Here is an 18866-nt window from a genome sequence, read left to right on the forward strand (position 1 = left end):
TGTGAACCTGATATTGTATTATTTTTAGAAGAACAAAAGTGTTCTTGTTGTGAAAGTGATGTGTTTATTGTTTATTAGCCATGCCTATGTTGATTAGAGTATTAAAATCTTAAAAAGTATTCATTTAAGGGACATTTAGAAGATATACAAATGTGCAATTAAGTTGCGATTAATCACGAGTTAACTTATGGCAATCATGCGATTATCACAATTAAATATTTTAATCGATTGACAGCCATAAAATGTAATACATTTAATAAAATTAAATAAAATATAAATTGCAAGTCGCTCTGGATAAGGGTGTATGTCAAATGCCATAAATGAAAATAAATATCCTCTTACAAACAAAAAACTTTTAAAATAAACCTTTAAAATATTATACTAAAAATTTTAATTTTGAAAATACAATACAATTACAATACAATTAATACCTGTGATTTGACTTACAGCCAAAAGTACTTAATCAAAATTTCAGATTAATCAGATAATTCAGTCAAATAATTCATCAGTTACATGATGAAATAGTATATATTTTAAGGCTAAGGGATGTGTGCACAGAATAAAGACAATTCTTGAGTTCAATGAATTCTGGTGGTTTTTTTTTGGAACTTTGTTAACATCAGTTTGAGGAAATGTGTTTATATCTTAGTGCCAGGTTATGGTTATGCGCACCTTTTGCATGTTGTTCACAAAAAATGTAAGTGTGTGTGTGTATGTGTGTGTGTGTGTGAAAAAGAGAGAGAGCTCATACCACCTCATCTGTATCATATAACTTACTCTACTTCGGTGCGCTCTCACATCTTTGATCAAAACTGTCTTGCCAGTGTGGAGCTTGGACACCTCTCAAGTCCTAATGATAACAAAGAAATCGTTCTCAAATACACGCCTCAGAAACATTCTCATGTATCGTTCGTCATTCAGATGTCCTAATCCAAATTGTCAATGTGATGGCAAGAGAGAAACAAAACAATACAATGTTGAAGGGATCTGTTTGATTTTATTCTCCTGGTTGTTATAATATCGGGTATCAGTAATAATGAAGAAAAATATTTCAGTTCTGTGCTGTTTCATTCTTATGTTCTGTTCCTGTACTGTCAGATATCAACGAGTGTCTGATTCCTGGGTTGTGTAAACACGCTGAGTGTCTAAACACTAAGGGCAGCTACAGGTGCACATGTAAGCCTGGATACATGCTGGACGCTTCACGCAGTCAATGTGTCTGTAAGTTAAACCACACATACACTCACAAATACACACGATACTACAAATGACAGTTTTTGAACAGGTCTGGAAAGGTATGGCATTTTTAAGACAGCTGGACAAGTGAGGAATAGCCAGAAAACATTTCGGAAGAATTACAGATGTTCGGTTGTCAAAAAACGAACTATTTTACAGATGTTTTTATACCAAACAACTAGCAATTAAGAGAGAAGACAAATCAAACATCTGAGTTCTAAGGGCTTTTCTCAAAGACTTAACAGTGGATGATTGGCAGGGCTAGGATTTCACTCACAACCTTCAGTCCAGACCTTCCGAAAACATCTTTCCTGCACTACTGCAGCACTTATGACATCACTGTATATGACATCACTGTATATGATATCAAAGATTTATACTACAAAGTTTTATATATTATTTATGTTACTGTAAGTACATTTCACTTATCTGTATTATCAGACTATTTTAATACTATCAGAACATTTTTATTTATGGAAAACTTTTATTTTTACTTTAAATTTGTAACTTCATGTTTCTGGCAAGAGTTTGTATTTTACTGTGTATTTGTAAATGTGAAAAAATTTAATTCACTTTTTAAAAAGGTAAGCTGTGCAAGAGAAAATGGAAAATTTTATTTTATAAATTGTTCAAATGTATTGCTCATAGATCACTACATTTACTTTTGATATTTAAATACATTCAAAGGCAAGTACTTTTTTACCCGAAGTTTTACTCAAGTAGAAACGTAAAACAAGTACTTTTAGTTTTACTGAAATAATATATAAGCGGTGAATTTGCACTTCACTGAAGTACAGGAATAGTGTAATTCTGTCGTGACCAATTATTATCAATAGTAACAAGTTCAATAACAAAGTTTAACTACCAAGTAAAATGTAGGAGAAATAAATCCAGGCAGATCCATTAAAGCACCTAAAATCATAGTCAACAAACAATCTTTATATACCTTTTTCTGCCATCTATGCAATGCCCATCTTTTTGAATTTTTCCATCATTCTCTTTCCCCCACCATTATATTCAAATGCACAGGTTCTTTTCAGTCAAAAAAGTAATGATGCTAGTGCCGATCCATCACTATTTTCTGTGACATATAATTCACTTATGACTTCTTCATGACCCTCTGTTCGGGGCGCCACTTCGAATCTGTTCTTTTGACACATTTATTACTTTTAACAAATCACTCCTTAAGTGCAAGATATATTGTGTTCATTACTACTTTATGTTTGCTGGTTCTCACACATTAATTACTTCTTTGAATATACTGATTTGGCTGTATACCAAAAACATTTTTTTTTAATGATGATTGAAAAGTTATAATAATAATAATACAAAAAGTTAAAAGGTAAAAAGCACCATACTACATCCACCACATTAGACATTAGATTCTAAGAAATATCATTACATTTGTTCTTAGATCCTGTTCTGGATTGAAGTGTAAACATACAAACAATGCATTGGTAATAAATGTTAATTTTTTGGAGGTTTGAGATCCAGATTAGGTGAAGTACATGCTCCATGGTTTGAATTAAAAAGCGAAATCTGATTTGCATATTCAAACATAGTAGAGTCGAACCAAGCCATTAGGGGGGCACAAGCCAGTGTACTCTTAGTGCCGGTCCCAAGCCCAGGTAAATGGGGAGGGTTGCGTTAGGAAGGGCATCCAGCGTAAAACATGTGCCAAATCAAATATGCGGATCACAAATGAGAATTTCATACCGGATCGGTCGAGGCTCGAGTTAACAACGACCGCCACAGGTATCGTTAGCCGACAGGGTACCGGTGGAAATTGGGCTACTGTTGGCCGAAGGAGGAGAAGGAGAGGAGGAAGGCGTCTACAGAGACGGCAGGAAAAGGAGCAGTGTAGGAGAGTAGAGGTTCGGGTTGGTACTTTAAATGTTGGTACTATGACGGGTAAAGGGAGAGAGATAGCTGATATGATGGAGAGGAGAAAGGTAGATGTGTTGTGTGTTCAGGAGACCAAGTGGAAAGGGAGTAAGGCCAGGAACATTGGAGGTGGGTTTAAACTGTTTTATCATGGTGTGGATGGGAAGAGAAATGGTGTAGGGGTGATTCTGAAGGAAGCGTACAGTAAGAGTGTAGTGGAGGTGAAGAGAGTTTCTGATAGGGTGATGATCGTGAAGGTGGAAGTTGAAGGGATGATGATAAATGTCATCAGTGCCTATGCTCCACAAGTTGGCTGTGAGATGGAGGAGAAAGAAAGATTCTGGAGTGAATTAGATGAAGTGGTAGATGGTGTACCTAGGAAAGAACGATTGGTGATTGGGGCAGACTTTAATGGGCATGTAGGTGAAGGGAACAGAGGTGATGAGGAGGTGATGGGTAGGTATGGTTTTAAGGAGAGGAATGTGGAAGGGCAGATGGTGGTAGATTTTGCTAAAAGGATGGAAATGGCAGTGGTGAACACGTATTTTAAGAAGAAGGAGGATCATAGGGTGACGTATAAGAGTGGAGGAAGGTGCACACAGGTGGATTATCTTCTGTGTAGGAGATGCAACCTGAAGGAGATTGGAGACTGTAAGGTGTTGGCGGGGGACAGTGTAGCTAGACAGCATCGGATGGTGGTCTGTAGGATGGTTTTGGAGGTGAAGAAGAAGAGGAGGAAAGTAAGGTTTGAAAGAAGAATAAGATGGTGGAAACTGAAGGAGGAAGAGTGTAGTGTGAGGTTCAGGGAAGAGGTCAGACAGGGGCTTGGTGGTGGTGAAGAGGTGCCGGATGATTGGGCAATTACTGCAGGAGTGATGAGGGAGGCAGCTAGAAAAGTACTTGGTGTGACATCTGGAAATAGAAAGCAAGACAAGGAGACGTGGTGGTGGAATGAGGAAGTGCAGGAGAGCATTAGGGGGAAGAGGTTGGCAAAACAGAAGTGGGATCGACAGAGTGATGAGAAAAGTAGGCAGGAGTACAAGGAGATGCGGCAGCAGGTTAAAAGGGATGTGGCGAAAGCCAAGGAAAAGGCATATGAGGAACTGTATAAGAGGTTGGACACTAAGGAAGGAGAAAAGGATTTATACCGATTGGCCAAGCAGAGGGACCGAGCTGGGAAGGATGTACTGCAAGTTAGAGCAATAAAGGATGGAGAGGGAAATGTGTTGACTAGTGAGGAGAGTGTGTTGAGAAGATGGAGGGAGTATTTTGAGCAGCTGATGAATGAGGAAAATCAGAGAGAGAAGGTTGGAGGATGTGGAGTTGGTGAAGCAGGATGTAGATAGGATTAGTAAGGAGGAAGTGAGAGCATCGATTAAGAGGATGAAGAATGGAAAGTCGGTTGGACCAGATGACATACCGGTAGAAGCGTGGAGATGTTTAGGAGAGATGGCAGTGGAGTTTTTAACCAGATTGTTTAACAGGATTCTGGAAGGGGAGAGGATGCCTGAGGAATGGAGAAGGAGTGTGCTGGTACCAATCTTTAAGCATAAGGGAGATGTGCAGACCTGCAGTAACTACAGGGGAATTAAGTTGATCAGTCACACCATGAAGTTATGGGAAAGAGTAGTGGAAGCCAGGTTGAGAGAAGAGGTGACCATCTGTGAGCAACTGTATGGTTTCATGCCGAGGAAGAGCACCACAGATGCCTTATTTGCTTTAAGGATGTTGATGGAGAAGTATAGAGAAGGACAGAAGGAGCTGCATTGTGTATTTGTGGATTTAGAGAAAGCGTACGACAGGGTGCCGAGAGAGGAGTTGTGGTATTGTATGAGAAAATCAGGTGTGTCAGAGAAGTATGTGAGGGTGGTGCAGGACATGTATGAGGACAGTGTGACGGCAGTAAAGTGTGCAGTAGGTACGACAGACTGGTTCAGGGTGAAGGTTGGACTGCATCAAGGATCGGCCCTGAGCCCTTTCCTGTTTGCAGTGGTGATGGACAGGTTGACGGACGAGGTCAGACAGGAGTCTCCCTGGACTATGATGTTTGCAGATGATATTGTGATTTGTGGTGAGAGTAGAGAGCAGGTTGAGAAGAGCCTGGAGAGGTGGAGATATGCGCTGGAGAGAAGGGGAATGAAAGTCAGTAGAAGTAAGACAGAGTACATGTGTGTGAATGAGAGAGAGGGCAGTGGAGTGATGCGGTTGCAGGGAGAAGAGGTGGAGAAGGTGGAGGAGTTCAGGTACCTGGGGTCAACAGTGCAAAGTAATGGAGAGTGTGTTAGGGAAGTAAAGAAAAGAGTGCAGGCAGGGTGGAGTTGGTGGAGAAGAGTGACAGGAGTGATTTGTGATAGAAGAGTATCTGCAAGAATGAAAGGGAAAGTTTATAGGACTATGGTGAGACCTGCGATGTTGTATGGATTAGAGACAGTGGCATTGAGTAAAAGACAGGAGGTGGAGCTGGAGGTAGCAGAGCTGAAGATGTTGAGGTTTTCGTTGGGAGTGACGAGGATGGACAAGATTAGAAATGAGTTTATTAGAGGGACAGCACATGTAGGATGTTTTGGTGACAAGGTGAGGGAGGCGAGATTGAGATGGTTTGGACATGTGCAGAGAAGAGACATGAATTATATTGGTAGAAAAATGCTGAAGATGGAGCCACCAGGTAGGAGGAAAAGAGGAAGGCCAAGGCGGAGGTTCATCGATGTGGTGAGGGAAGACATGCAGGTAGTTGGTGTAAAAAAGGCAGATATAGAGGACAGGGTGGTATGGAGACGGATGATCCGCTGTGGCGACCCCTAATGGGAGCAGCCGAAAGAAGAAGAAGAAGAAGAAGAAGAAACATAGTAGAGTCGATGTATCCATTCAGAGATGTGTTTTTGGTTATATTTCTCCCATTTTACATTTATTAACATAACATGCTTATAACAGAGAGAGATTATAATCCCAATGTATGTCATTGTGTTACATGGTTACAGCGGATAAAGCAGTGTCTATGGAGCAAGCATCGTGCTACCGATTCATTTTACCAGGTTCATGCAGCCATCCGTTAGCCCAGAAAATCACCAAGCAAATCTGCTGTTGCAGCCGAGTGGGAAAGGCCTGGGGATCGGGCTGTGAGAGGTGCCCATTACCTGACACAGGTACTTGGCTTTCATCACTTCCAGAACTTTTTCCATTACATTTGTTTGTAGACAAAACTTTAAATTATGCAAATATAGTCCAGCCTTAGTGCTACAGTGCTAAAACATAAGGACATGTAATACCAATAAACTAAGATTAGCACAGAAAGGGGGCTCCACTGTGAAACATCTGATGTTAAACATCCCAAATAAACATCCCTTTTCCTGTCCCCGATTTTATCTTCAAAGTCAAAGGAAGAACTATGCGCTTTGTGTGTGCTAATGAATTGATTTACGGACTACATCACAGTTCTGTTATCATGGGAGAGCAGGGGGATGAACTTTGTTCATAATTAATATAAAGGAACGTCTGTGATATCGCATAGATTTACATTCAGTCCATTTTGTCAAACCTCCCTTCTTCATGTTCCATAGAGGAATCAAAACATGGAGGAATGAAGGTCCGGCATATTTTTATGTTTGTTTCTCTGCTTTAAAAGCACTAGTGGACCGGAGGAGGGAATTTTGACTTGATGAAAGGATAAAACCTGAATGAAATCTTCTGTGTACCTCTGTGTGCCTGGTGCCAGCTGCTGTCTTCTATCTGAAAGCAGATTCTCCTGATCTGTTTATTATGCATCTGGGTCTCACCATCATTAGCCAAATTAGATTTCTAAAAACTTCTCTTTACACTTTATATGACATGAAAAATGAACGCAATGCTTGATGTGTCTGGCTTAGTGACCACCTATAAAAGCCCAAGTTTTAACAGTTTTCTGGTCTGAAGTGTTCAGGTGTATGTTAACAATGTCAAGGAGGAAAGACATCAACAGAGATATAAAATAAAGAAGTCTTGCTGCCCATTAATCTGGAGCCATTTTTTAACTATTTGAAGTTCATCAGACTACAGTGAGGAGCATTATTCCCAAGTGGAAAGCATTCAAGACAGTTGGCAAATTCCAGCAAATTCACCCCAAGATTAGATTAGATTAGCAATAATCAAAGAAATTAGAAAAATCCCAAGCTACATCTTGGACTTGACAGGGATCAATTAGCAGGATATGAAAGTTTGTGACAGTACAATTAGAAAATGAGTGAACAAATATGGCTTGTTTGGTGGGTCCGCCAGAAGAAAGCCTCTTCTCTCTGAAAAGAACATGGTAACATGGTGTAGGTTTGCAAAGTTGAATTTGAAAAGAACCACAAAACTTAAAAAAATACCTTTTGGACAGACGAGAACAAAGTGTACCTGTTCGGTCATAATGCATAATTGGCTTGTTTTGCACCTTTATGTATTGCATATAAGAATATCGTTTAACAGTATCACAGTGCAAGCACACATCTTACATGTCAATTAATTTTCACAGATCACTTTAAAGAGATCTGTCCAGCAGGCCATGGTTACACATACTCTCGCTCAGACGTCCAGATCACACTTCGCGAGCTGGAAGAAGAGGAGCTCACAGAAATCGACTCTATCCTTTCTCAGAACCCCATATACCCTGAGCCACCTCAGACTCTGCCGGAGACACCTCATCAACAACCGCTACCACCTGTTTACCCCGAGAGCCCGTTTCCACCAGTCTCCTTCCCTGAGGGTGAGTGTCAAGAACATATGTACATTGGAGAATATTACATTCCAAGGTGATGTACAAATTTATCATGTAAATCTGCAATTAAATCTGAGTCATACATCCAACATGGTTTCATTTTCTTTTGTGAACAGTCATACTCTAGGGAAGTTAAACATTCGGTTGGATTTCTCTGAAACGTTCTTCTCATTTACAGTTAATGAGACAATTTATTGGCATTGCTCGAGCCACTATAAATATTTACAAATTGTGTCGTTTTTAGTGAAGTCATTTTGTCTGTCCACTCCTGTATTTGTGCCTTTCTAGCCTCTCCCTTTCATGGAAAGCTCAAGTCATTGATGTAATCTTACAGCTAGATAAGCTCTTTTTTATTGGAAATAAATATTGTAAAACGTGTTCCTGTTGGAGAAATATACCAGCTGAGCTCACTGTACTAATATAAAAAAAAAAAGCTATTCCTGTTGATTAATCTTGATTAATCGTTTTTTCTTTTTTTTCTTCTCTAGGTGGCAAATTCGTAAATGAAGTAAGAACCTATTACAGAAATTACCTAAATGATGATGATGATAATGATGATGATGATACTGATGATTATTATTATTATTATTAATATTAATACGAACTGAATTACTGTATTTTATCCCAACAGCCAACTATACCTTCTTCATACCCAGGTATAATTTTTCTTCTTACGGTTACTTCATTGTGGAAAGTATTCTGGATAATTGAACTACACATGAACAGGAAACATTGCTTTAACCTAATGTCACACTTTTTTTCTGTGTAACTCAGCAATCTTAGAGCCATGTAAAACACAGATTAGTCAACTCTTGGGGAGCTGGAGTCTGACTTTATTTTTCTATAAATTGTTCTTATAAAACCAAAACATCTAATAATTGGATCCTACTGCCAGTGTAAATAAGAACAAATCTAACATACATCATGCAAAGATCTTTGTTTTTCACAAAGATTTATGATTGTTTTTTTGTTGGTTTTAGTTGGAGGTTGTTTTTATATCAGTGTTACTTCAATCTAGGAATTACACGAGCATCCATTTGTGATCAATGTAGTCATGGCCTAAACACTGTAAATCATGTGTAATTCTAATTCTGTTTCTTGCTGTAGATATAATGGAGGTCACCTCTAATTCTCCTACCTATCTGATGCCAGAGTTGGAGAATCGTGACACGGCACCAATTAACGTTGCAACTCAGGTCACAGGTCGGTGGTTTCAGACACGCGGTGGAATTCCTCACAAACTATTGCAACTAACTCTCACTTACATCTATCAATTCCATCAATTTATTTGGATTAGTGGACTCTTTACAGAATATACAGAATATAAAGCAGCATGGCTTTATAATAATTAGAATCAGTTATTGTTCTACACAGACACAAATAGGAATAGCAGACATTTATTTATTTGTTTGTTTTTTCTTTTCTACCAATACTTCATAGAATGGTTAATATGGTTTCGGGATGCATATTTCAGAACTTGAGTAGTATGAGCAGTATGTGTTATGGAGAAAGACAAAAAAAGTGCTGTACAATGTTTTTAAGCTCAGCTACTGGCTTGGCTATACTTTGGGAAATAGAACCGAATAAATATGTTAGAAAATATCGCAGACAGTACAGTGCTCAAGCCAAGGCAAGTGGCTTCGTTGTCATTTCTACCCTATTACAGCTAGTACAGTACAAAATAAGATGAAACGACATTACATAAAACAAAAACAGAACTAAGGATAAACAGGTGTACACACAGGACTACACAAAGTGTGTGTGTGTGCAAATAAGTGCAAGCAGTGCAACACAGTGCAATAAATTGCAAGAGATCAATAAACGGATCAATAAACACAGCTAATGACTACATAGCTAGTGTGGAGCAAAGTAACTCGAGTTATGTAGCAGAGGTACAGTGTTAGTAAATGAATGAATGTTTCAAACGTACCGTATTTTCCGGACTATAAGCCGATACTTTTTTCCTACTCTTTGAACCCCGCGGCTTAAACAATGAAGCGGCTAATTTATGGAATTTTCCTGGGTTTTTCCCGGTTTCACAAACTTCATGCCAAAAAACTGAACCCCATAACATTAGACCAATGAAATTGCCGAACGGGTTTAAGGTGAACCAATGAAACTCTTTTATATTAAATTGCGCTCCCACTGAATCGGGCCGCACCACATCATAAATATGGATGATGTTCCTCTGACGTTTGACCTGCCGCTCACTCGGACTGTCTACAGGAAATGCAAATCATTCGTCACGCTGAAAACACCCAGGCATAAAAAACGCACTTCACCTGTGTTCTGAGCTGCACGGCATCGGGAGAAAAGATTCACCGATGGTGATTTTTAAACGCACGACGATGCCAAAAGAAAAACTCTCAAGAGAAATTGTTGTGAAAGAAAGGAGCAAGACAGTGAACAATGACTTTCTTGGTAGGCTACTGTTTAGATACAAGCCGTGTAACAGACACTGTCTTTCGTTAAAGCCTGTGTAAAGTTCATTAGTTTCAATGTAGACATTGAAACTAATGTCTGCGGCTTATAGACAGGTGCGGCTTATTTGTGTTCAAAATAAAAATCTTTGTAAAATTCAGTGGGTGCAGCTTATATTTGGGTGCGCTTAATAGTCCAGAAATTATGGTATGTTTCAAGCAAATATTTGTGTCATTCAACAGTTACAGATACAATCCATTAACATTGTTATAGAACCGCAGGGGTCTTTTTAATCAATGCATTCAAATATAATTTCAATATTATTTTTAAGTACGATTTTACTTCGTATGGCATTTGATCATGGAGCATAAAGCATTTAAGCTGCTCTGTTAATTCAGACTAAAACCAAATAAAACAATTGCAGAAAAAAACGAATACATTACATGAACATATAAAGACAACTATCTGAATAGAAATAAAGGTGAGTAAATATTTAAGAATATACAAATTATAATTGTACAAGATCCATCACATACAGATCAGCTAAGATAAAGCAAAATGATATCTTTTTCCTATGCAGAATTACAGATATTGTATCGCAAAGCCTAAAGAAAATATTTGCATGTAGCTGTATTGATACAATTCTGTGTCTGTGTTCGTTTTAAAAAACTTTAAACACTTTTATAGTCTATTATCTAAGCGTGAAGCAGTGATATCGTCTGATATTTCCTCTTTAGGTGTAAAGGTTGGTGAATAAAGCCAGATCACAGACTGACCTCTGAAAACCAAATTGTACAGCTTCTCTTAAAATCTTCAAAAGTTTTAATTCTAAAAAATTCTCGTTCTCTTCTAGATGTTTTTAATATTAAATGGTAATTCTTGGCTTTTTCAGAAATTAAGCTAGACATAAGCAATCTGCAGCCAACTCATCACCTCAGTAGGTTTACTTGCAGCAGTGGCTTGGTTTGAGTTTGTTCCTCAGGTCCAATTTCCTAAGAACAAAGTACTCTTTGTGTAGGTTGTTTTCCCCATTTAGGCTAGCCAAGCTCCATCTATTGAATCCTACTCAGTGGGTGATGAGGCAAACAGCCCAAGCAAATGTGCTGTTTGGAATCAGTATAACGCAATTAGAGTAAAGAATAAACTCCAGATTTTACAATCAATATCAGATTGGATGCTGAATTGCAGAAGGTTTGAGAATATGCTCTTCCAAATCTGTGTTTAGAAAAGAAATGGCGGGGGATTCAAAAGCCTTGAGTCAAAGCATCATCACTACTGACAGGTCCTGTCAGATCATTAGGAGAAGCCCTTTGGCCTGGCACGAATTGAATGGTAAAGGAGTAAAGGAACAGCCCTCGCTTTTATAGAAGCAGATGGCCATCCTTTGGAGTATTACACCACAGTAAAAAGTGATCCCATACCTAAGAGTTCACTGTAAAAGCTTTCAGTGTGTCCGTACTGAGTAACATTTTCCAGAGCAGTATACAGTATGTGTCTGATGAGTCAGAGCCTTTTTGTATAAGGTGTTACACTGCTCACTACAACCAAAATGCCAGTCTCTTTTTAGTGTCAGGGATTTATTTTCAATTCAATTTGGATTTCACATATAATATGGTTCATACCCTGCGATCCGAAATAACAATTTTGTGTTCCTTAATTTGAACACACATTGTGTTGATAAAGTGTGACACAAAATGATGTGAGCAATCTGCTTTAAATGAGTCGCATGTAATGTACAGTGAAGCATCTGAATTTGACATTTTGCAGATATTTAATCTCTTGTACACCAAACGTGTTGCCAAGTCCGTTTTTCATTATCCTGTTCAATCTCTTTTTGCAGACATTGACAAGTGTTCGCTGACTCCGACAATCTGTGGTCCAGGCCAATGTGTGTCGGTCCAGACTGGCTACACTTGCTACTGTGACCCAGGCTACACTCTCAATGCTCTGCAGACCACCTGCATCGGTAAGACCATAAAAGACCACCAGAGCAGAGTTCAGACGAGAATCCATTCCTGTTAGTTTGCCAGTCATTTAATATTAATTTTACATTCACAGCTTTTTCTCTGTTTTGAGCTTGGTTATATATCAGATGTTCTCTCATCCTCAAATGCACAAGAATGCAGTTTCTAGTACATTTGTACACTTTTATGGCCACATGCTTCAGAAAATTCAGATTTCTAAACTAAACAATTTTCCACACTTCTGTGTGTATACAATTTTGGGTACTGGAAGCAGTTACTGTTGATTAAATTGAAATTGAAAAAAAAATGGCACATAATTTGGTCACCTGCCATATTGCTGTTTTTATGAAAGTAGATGCATCATGGACACATTTATTGACAATCTGTCAGGCACATTTGCATTTGGTAGTTGTCTGTGGTAGATGTGACTCCTTCAAGCAACAATGCTAATATTTTGGTCTAGGTTCATTGCTTGCTGTGAATAACAAGAAGTCATGACTCTCATGTGCATTTGGTTACTGTAGAACTCACTTCCAACAGAGCTTGGCAAATATTTCGATAATAATAATAATAATAATAATTTGAAGGAAACCGATATTGATGTGCAGATTGTTAACACTGATTTAACAATCTAGCTGAAGCATAAAAGCTGGATCAAGCCTCACTGTATCTCATTAAAATTACTGTAACTGATTTTAAATGCTAAAAGTAATTTTGATAGGTTAAACAGCTTAAAGCAGACAAGAGGGTTCTGTAATGGTAAAATACAACATTTCACAATGGGCTTTTAAAAATGGTTTGTATTTATGTGGTCATTTGCACTCAGTAGTAAATTCTTATGGAATTAAACCATCTACGCATAATCCTCACAGCTGCTGCATGGCCACAAAAGAAAAACATAGGGCAACAACAGTGTAACATGAAATAGTAAGAAGCATTATTCTGATGTAGGCGTACTGTGGCTGAATTTTTCCTGCCCCACCACAAGCATCTCGGAACCTTTGAATGAAAGGAATTAATATGATGTTTGTTGAGGTGCCACATGATTTCTAAGACTGGAGCAGGGAACAACCGGATCATTGCCATAATACTGTCAAATGTAACTTTCTACACATCTTAGTGTCCAAGTTAAGCCCCATTTTGGATGATCTTTCTGGCTCAGCCCCAAGAGAGCTTAACTTTGACGTTTACTCCATCTGTACCATGCAGTTCAGATTGGTGCACGGCACTACTATTGTAAAACAGTCTCTACTCATCCCAACACCTGCGTATGAGGATGTGCTTTTGATTACTGACATGGTATAATGATTATATGATTTTCACCTTGTAACTAATGGATTGTTTGCCTTGTGCAGATGTAAACGAATGTGAGAATGATCCATGTGGAGGAAAGGGTCACTGTGTGAACACTTTTGGCTCCTATACCTGCCAGTGCTTCCCGGGCTACAGCCTGCTCATGACACAAAACAGAAAATCATGTCACGGTGAGCAAGCTGTGTTTCTGGGTGGTGACGTTCCTGAGAAAATTTGCTTAAGATTGTGGTTAATTATTCGGTTATTCATGTTAAAGAACATTACTACTATTCTAATATACTAGCTACTATAAATTATTCAGTAACTGTAGAGATGTGATGAGGATTTAGGATTTTATGACATTTTTTCTCTTTCTTCCCCTCTGTGCCTTATTACTCAGACATAAACGAGTGTGCCATGCCCAACAAATGTCCCAGTGGCCACTGTATCAACACCGAGGGATCCTTTACGTGTGAATGCAGAAGTGGATTTACCAAAAACCCGAGAGGAGAGTGTGAAGGTACGATGATGAGCATTATGCCTGATTCATTATTCATGCTAAATGGGAAATGGGGCTGTCACTATATTATAGGAGTAGTTAAAAAAAAATTCACAACCAGCATTTTCAAGATTGCATATTACCTAATATACTGTATATTGAATATTTTTTTATGACACTTATTCATACATCCATTCACACCTTGGGGGAAATGAAAGCTGATTTATACGTAGTGTTAGCTATGTTTCCACCTAGATGGACCGTGATTTGATATTAATGTTTTTGTATCTATAAGATACCAAAACCATGGCCACAAAATGTGTGAGCATATAATGTGTTAGGAAAACATCATTCTTAATACATGGCCCCAAGTTAAGGGAAATGTATTTACTATAAGGATGTGTTTAAGGAGATGGTGTACATAAAATTGCCAGGTATCATTCCAAGTAAAAATTCTAAAGTTTAGTATTATCATCTCTGTGCTTAGGATCCTGTGGTTTATTTGAATTGATTTCCTTGTGGCTGACTTAAAATGCCATAGATGTCACAGGTTGGATTTTCTGTGAACTTAATATGTCAATTCATTAATTTATTTCAAACCTTATTAAAATAACCACCTCAGGAATCATGTACAGCATGTAATGTCTCTGCACTTCATCTATTCCAGATAAGAGTGCACCCAAAAGAAAATTGAGACTCTGAGACTATCATTTCAGTCATTGCAAGGCAGTTATACTGCTTTTACCATAAATCATAAAGGCAGTATACCACCATGTGACATCAGGTCCGCAACTTAATAATCACACTAATGCTATGTCTTAAAACACATACTTAACCTCTATTTTAAATCGCAATTGCGTTAGAACTGAGAAACCGAGCTTGTCAGTTGGTTTAACATTGCTGTGCATGAAGCTGCTAAACATTAAAGTTCAACTCTGAAACCAGATGAACAGAGATGTTTTGGCTGTGACGTGCCATCTAGTGGACACCACTTTTATTCATGCAGATGAACAAAAGCCACACAACTGAGTATGTGAACAGTGCCACTTGTGTAGCTGCTGTAAATGTTCTAGTACATATGGTGAAAGTAAAGTATACTGTATGTATGCCTTTAGTTTAACCAATCCACCTCCCACCACGGTTTTGGGAGGTGAGAGGAAACCGGAGAACCCGGGGGAGATTATGACTTCACACAGAGCGTAACCTGCACTCTGATGATTTAACAATATTTATAAAGGCTTTACTGAAAAGGCTTTATGGATCCTATGAGGGCAAGTGAACATATCAGTTTATTTGGAGCTTAAACTCATTGGAGGTTTGTATACCATGTTCACAGAATTAGCCCTTTTAAGGAATGGGGGTAGGAATGTTACAAAGTAAGTTTTGGCTAAGCAAAGTTTGGGATCCAGCATGGATTGGACTTCTACCACACCTTGAGAATTTTCTTTCATGGTAATGGGATTTTCCCCACAAAAAATGCGAGTAGCTAATTTTGTATAATTTGGTTGCCCTGTTGATTCTGCTGCTTGAGCTGGATTTGTTTTGGAACGTGACCCATTTAAACTGTTAGGGAGGGGTGAAGCTCTCTGTACTGGGGGATTAGTAAAACTGGTGTTGTTGTAAGTTCATACATGACCTTTGCTTGGTTTTTTTTTTTTTGCTCTTGAGTTTTGAGTGTCTGTATGCCCTGTATCTTGCATATAAAACTCAAGCAGCACTGCCTTGCAATGACTAAAATGGAACTGTTTCACAGTTTATTCCTTGGCGCGCTCTTTTCACCAATGGGTGAAGTGCAGAGACGACACATGCTGCACTTGATTCATTTCTCTGGCACTAACACAGGTTCAGAGCTTCTGAGGTGATGTGGTTGGCCACGAATTAATATATTAAGGCCACATAAGTCTCTAACCTATGATGACTATTGTATTTTAAACTGAATAAGCCATAAGAAAATCAATTACATTTTGACCCACATAATCCAAAGAACTGGGATGATAGTGTAACATTATTTTTTTAACTTGGAACGACACATGCTAATTTAACATTATTTACACTATCATCCTGTATCAGTGTATCACAAACTCTTACAGTAAATCATTTCCCCTTAACTTGAGGCCATGTATTAAGAATGCTTTCTTAACATAGTAAACTGTGTGCTCATGCATGTCATGCATACAACTTTATAATGGTGGCACTAGATATGCTGTTTTTGGCCTCAATTTATTATCTTATGGTTCAATAAAATAATTTGTGGCCATGCCTTAACCACCATGTCACCATAATTGTTTGGTATTAGTTTTTTAATGAGAAGCCACAGCATTATTTATTCTATCAAAATGTTTTCATTATAGATCAAACTATAGGAGAGTAATAAGAGGAATGAACTAATTCAGTCTCAGCAACTCATTGCAGTGGCTCTGAGTTTTATCCTGTAGTCACACTTGGCTTGAATGGCAAAGTGTAGGGTTCCGTTGACAATATCTAAACGCAGTCAAAGGGCAATTCATTAATTTGTCTGGATAGCGCATTTATTCAGATGATGGCTTACCTTTTAGCATCCAGTGCATCAAGCAGACTTTTATTCATTCCTCTTCAGTATGCATTTGATCCTGTTCAGGCTTGTGATGTGGGAAAACCCTAGATAGGATGCCAGATTGCACACAATCACAACTTTCGGCAATTTAGAGTAACCAATTTACTAAACAAGCATGTTTTGAGTTGCACTATTGAGTTGCACACAATATTTATGCCCAAGACATTTTATTTTTCAGTGAATAGTGAATCTAACCTGTATGAACACTGGGGTGTGCTAATCTGAGGACTCTTCCACACAGTATGCCCATACTGAACACACCTAGTACTGTTTTCCTGTACTCTTTACTCTTTTGCACTTGTATAGAGGAACGATTTATAATCCCACTATCCAATGCCACTCAGAACAGTTCCTTTTTCAGTCTGGTTCCTAACAAGGATTTTTTCCTTATGTTGTTTTCTCTGCCACTTTTGTCTCTGAGTTGTTCTTAGTAATCTTAAGATACATCTGAATTTCTGTGAAGCTGCATTGTGACAGTATCAGTTGTAAAATGCTCTGTTCACACTGATTAATTCCTTTCGATTGAACGTGACATGCTCTGAAATAACTGAGACATTTTTCTCTTTTTGCCCCATCTATGTTTATCGACTTTAATCAATACCTCTTTTGTGTTATTTAGTTGAACCGGGTGATTGTGACAGCCCCATTTTGAAAAGAATAAGAAGATGTTTGTATGTAAATTGTGATCTACTGTTTAAAGAACACTGTTCCTATTGCCAGCCTTTTAAATTGAGCAATATGATGCAAGTCTGAATTGTATTTGCTGCCTGGGATTCCCCAGTAATCTAACAACAAAACAATGATTGTATTTTCCCTCAGCCCTAAGCCAAAGGAAAAATAAGGTATTTGGTGGATTATAAGTGGTTTACATTTTTGGTGTGTTTGTATTATATTATGTGTGTGAGTAAGTGTTGTGGTTGAATTATTTTTACAATGCATGTGTATCTTCGTGCTGCATATTTATGTTGGATGGTTTCTGTTTGTTTCTTGATAAATCATTCTGTATAAAAAGCATAACTCATACACAAATGATTAGCTCACTTAATTTAATCGAATTGTATGAATGCGAGTTATGTGAAATTAAATCTCCCCCTCTCTCTCTGCATTACAGATGTGGATGAGTGCAGGAGCCCCGGAGTCTGTCCCAGTGGTAAATGTGTGAACACACGCGGCTCGTTCAAGTGCCAAGCATGTGGCCCTGGATTCAGGCCTGACGCTGGGAGATGTCTGGGTAAAAGGCTCCATCTGGGTTTTCCGTATTTCATTTTATGATTGTGTAATAATAATATTATTCTCGCAGTCTGGCACAAGCTGGAAGCATAGACTTGGTTTTGGCAGTATTTTGCATGACTTAAGGAGGCATGGCGACAATGTGTGCCCCCTTTAAAGCAGTGACAGTCTATTTATTTTATTATTTTTTCAGAATTGCCATTGGGTGATTGATTTCATGTGCCTGATTTAATGCTAAATATTATTTTTTATCTCAAAGCAGTTCAGGCACTGACAACTTAATTAAATTACTTCAACTCAGTAACCATATAAAATCTGGGCCATTTTTACACATGACCTTATTTGAACTAGTTTGATCTACTAAATGTCAAATTAAATACAGCATCTAACAACTTGTGGCAACTAAACTTCATTATGTGGGTGTTTTTATAGCTTTTGAATGTTGGGCGTCTCCTCAAGAGACAGGTCCCGCTCCTTTGCTCAGCTTTCATGCCTTTGTTTTTCCCACTGCCTCACATAGTTTTATCTAATATCTATCCTTTCAATCTCTCTCTCTCTCTCTCTCTCTCTCTCTCTCTCTCTCTCTCTCTCTCTCTCTCTCTCTCTCTCTCTCTCTCTCTCTCTCTTTCTCTGTCTTGCCACCAAGTTCAACCCAAACTGCTCCACCCACACTCTTTAAACACTTTGTCTTAATATTATGGATCTATTGCTGCTGTAAAAGATTGTTTGCAATACTTCAGTTTGGGAGAGTCAAAATATTTCTGCCTTGGCCACAGCCTTAAACAAACAGAATATTATTTTTGGACAGCTTTGGACACTGCAGAAATCCCTGCAGGAAAGGTTTTCAGAAGTCGGAAGATAGGAGGACAGAGATAGACCACTGGGGCAAGAGGCCATCAGATCGCATATATAGCATTGTCTCCGTTTGGTGTAGCACATGATATAGCTTAAAAATTATGGAATATTTTTAAGGCATTTTAGCGAAAGATCGAAGACTAGAGAGAGTGTTAGTAA

General features: G+C 38.3%; 1 protein-coding gene and 1 long non-coding RNA gene across 2 annotated transcripts in view; one reads left to right on the forward strand and one right to left on the reverse strand.

Moving 5' to 3' along the window:
* The window catches only part of LOC310727485, a 147380-nt gene that overhangs the window by 109080 nt on the left and 19434 nt on the right, over positions 1–18866 (reverse strand). The window lies entirely within an intron of this gene.
* The window catches only part of LOC310727432 (latent-transforming growth factor beta-binding protein 2-like), a 118279-nt gene that overhangs the window by 72264 nt on the left and 27149 nt on the right, over positions 1–18866 (forward strand). The window contains 10 exon segments of the mRNA XM_083543904.1: positions 1099–1221; positions 6099–6263; positions 7610–7840; positions 8341–8360; positions 8484–8508; positions 8960–9055; positions 12114–12239; positions 13593–13721; positions 13931–14050; positions 17734–17853. Coding sequence (XP_083400030.1) covers positions 1099–1221; positions 6099–6263; positions 7610–7840; positions 8341–8360; positions 8484–8508; positions 8960–9055; positions 12114–12239; positions 13593–13721; positions 13931–14050; positions 17734–17853 — 1155 coding nt within the window.

Source organism: Silurus aristotelis (genome assembly GCF_946808225.1).
Source record: "Silurus aristotelis genome assembly, chromosome: 6".
In the NCBI taxonomy this organism is placed as follows: domain Eukaryota; kingdom Metazoa; phylum Chordata; class Actinopteri; order Siluriformes; family Siluridae; genus Silurus; species Silurus aristotelis.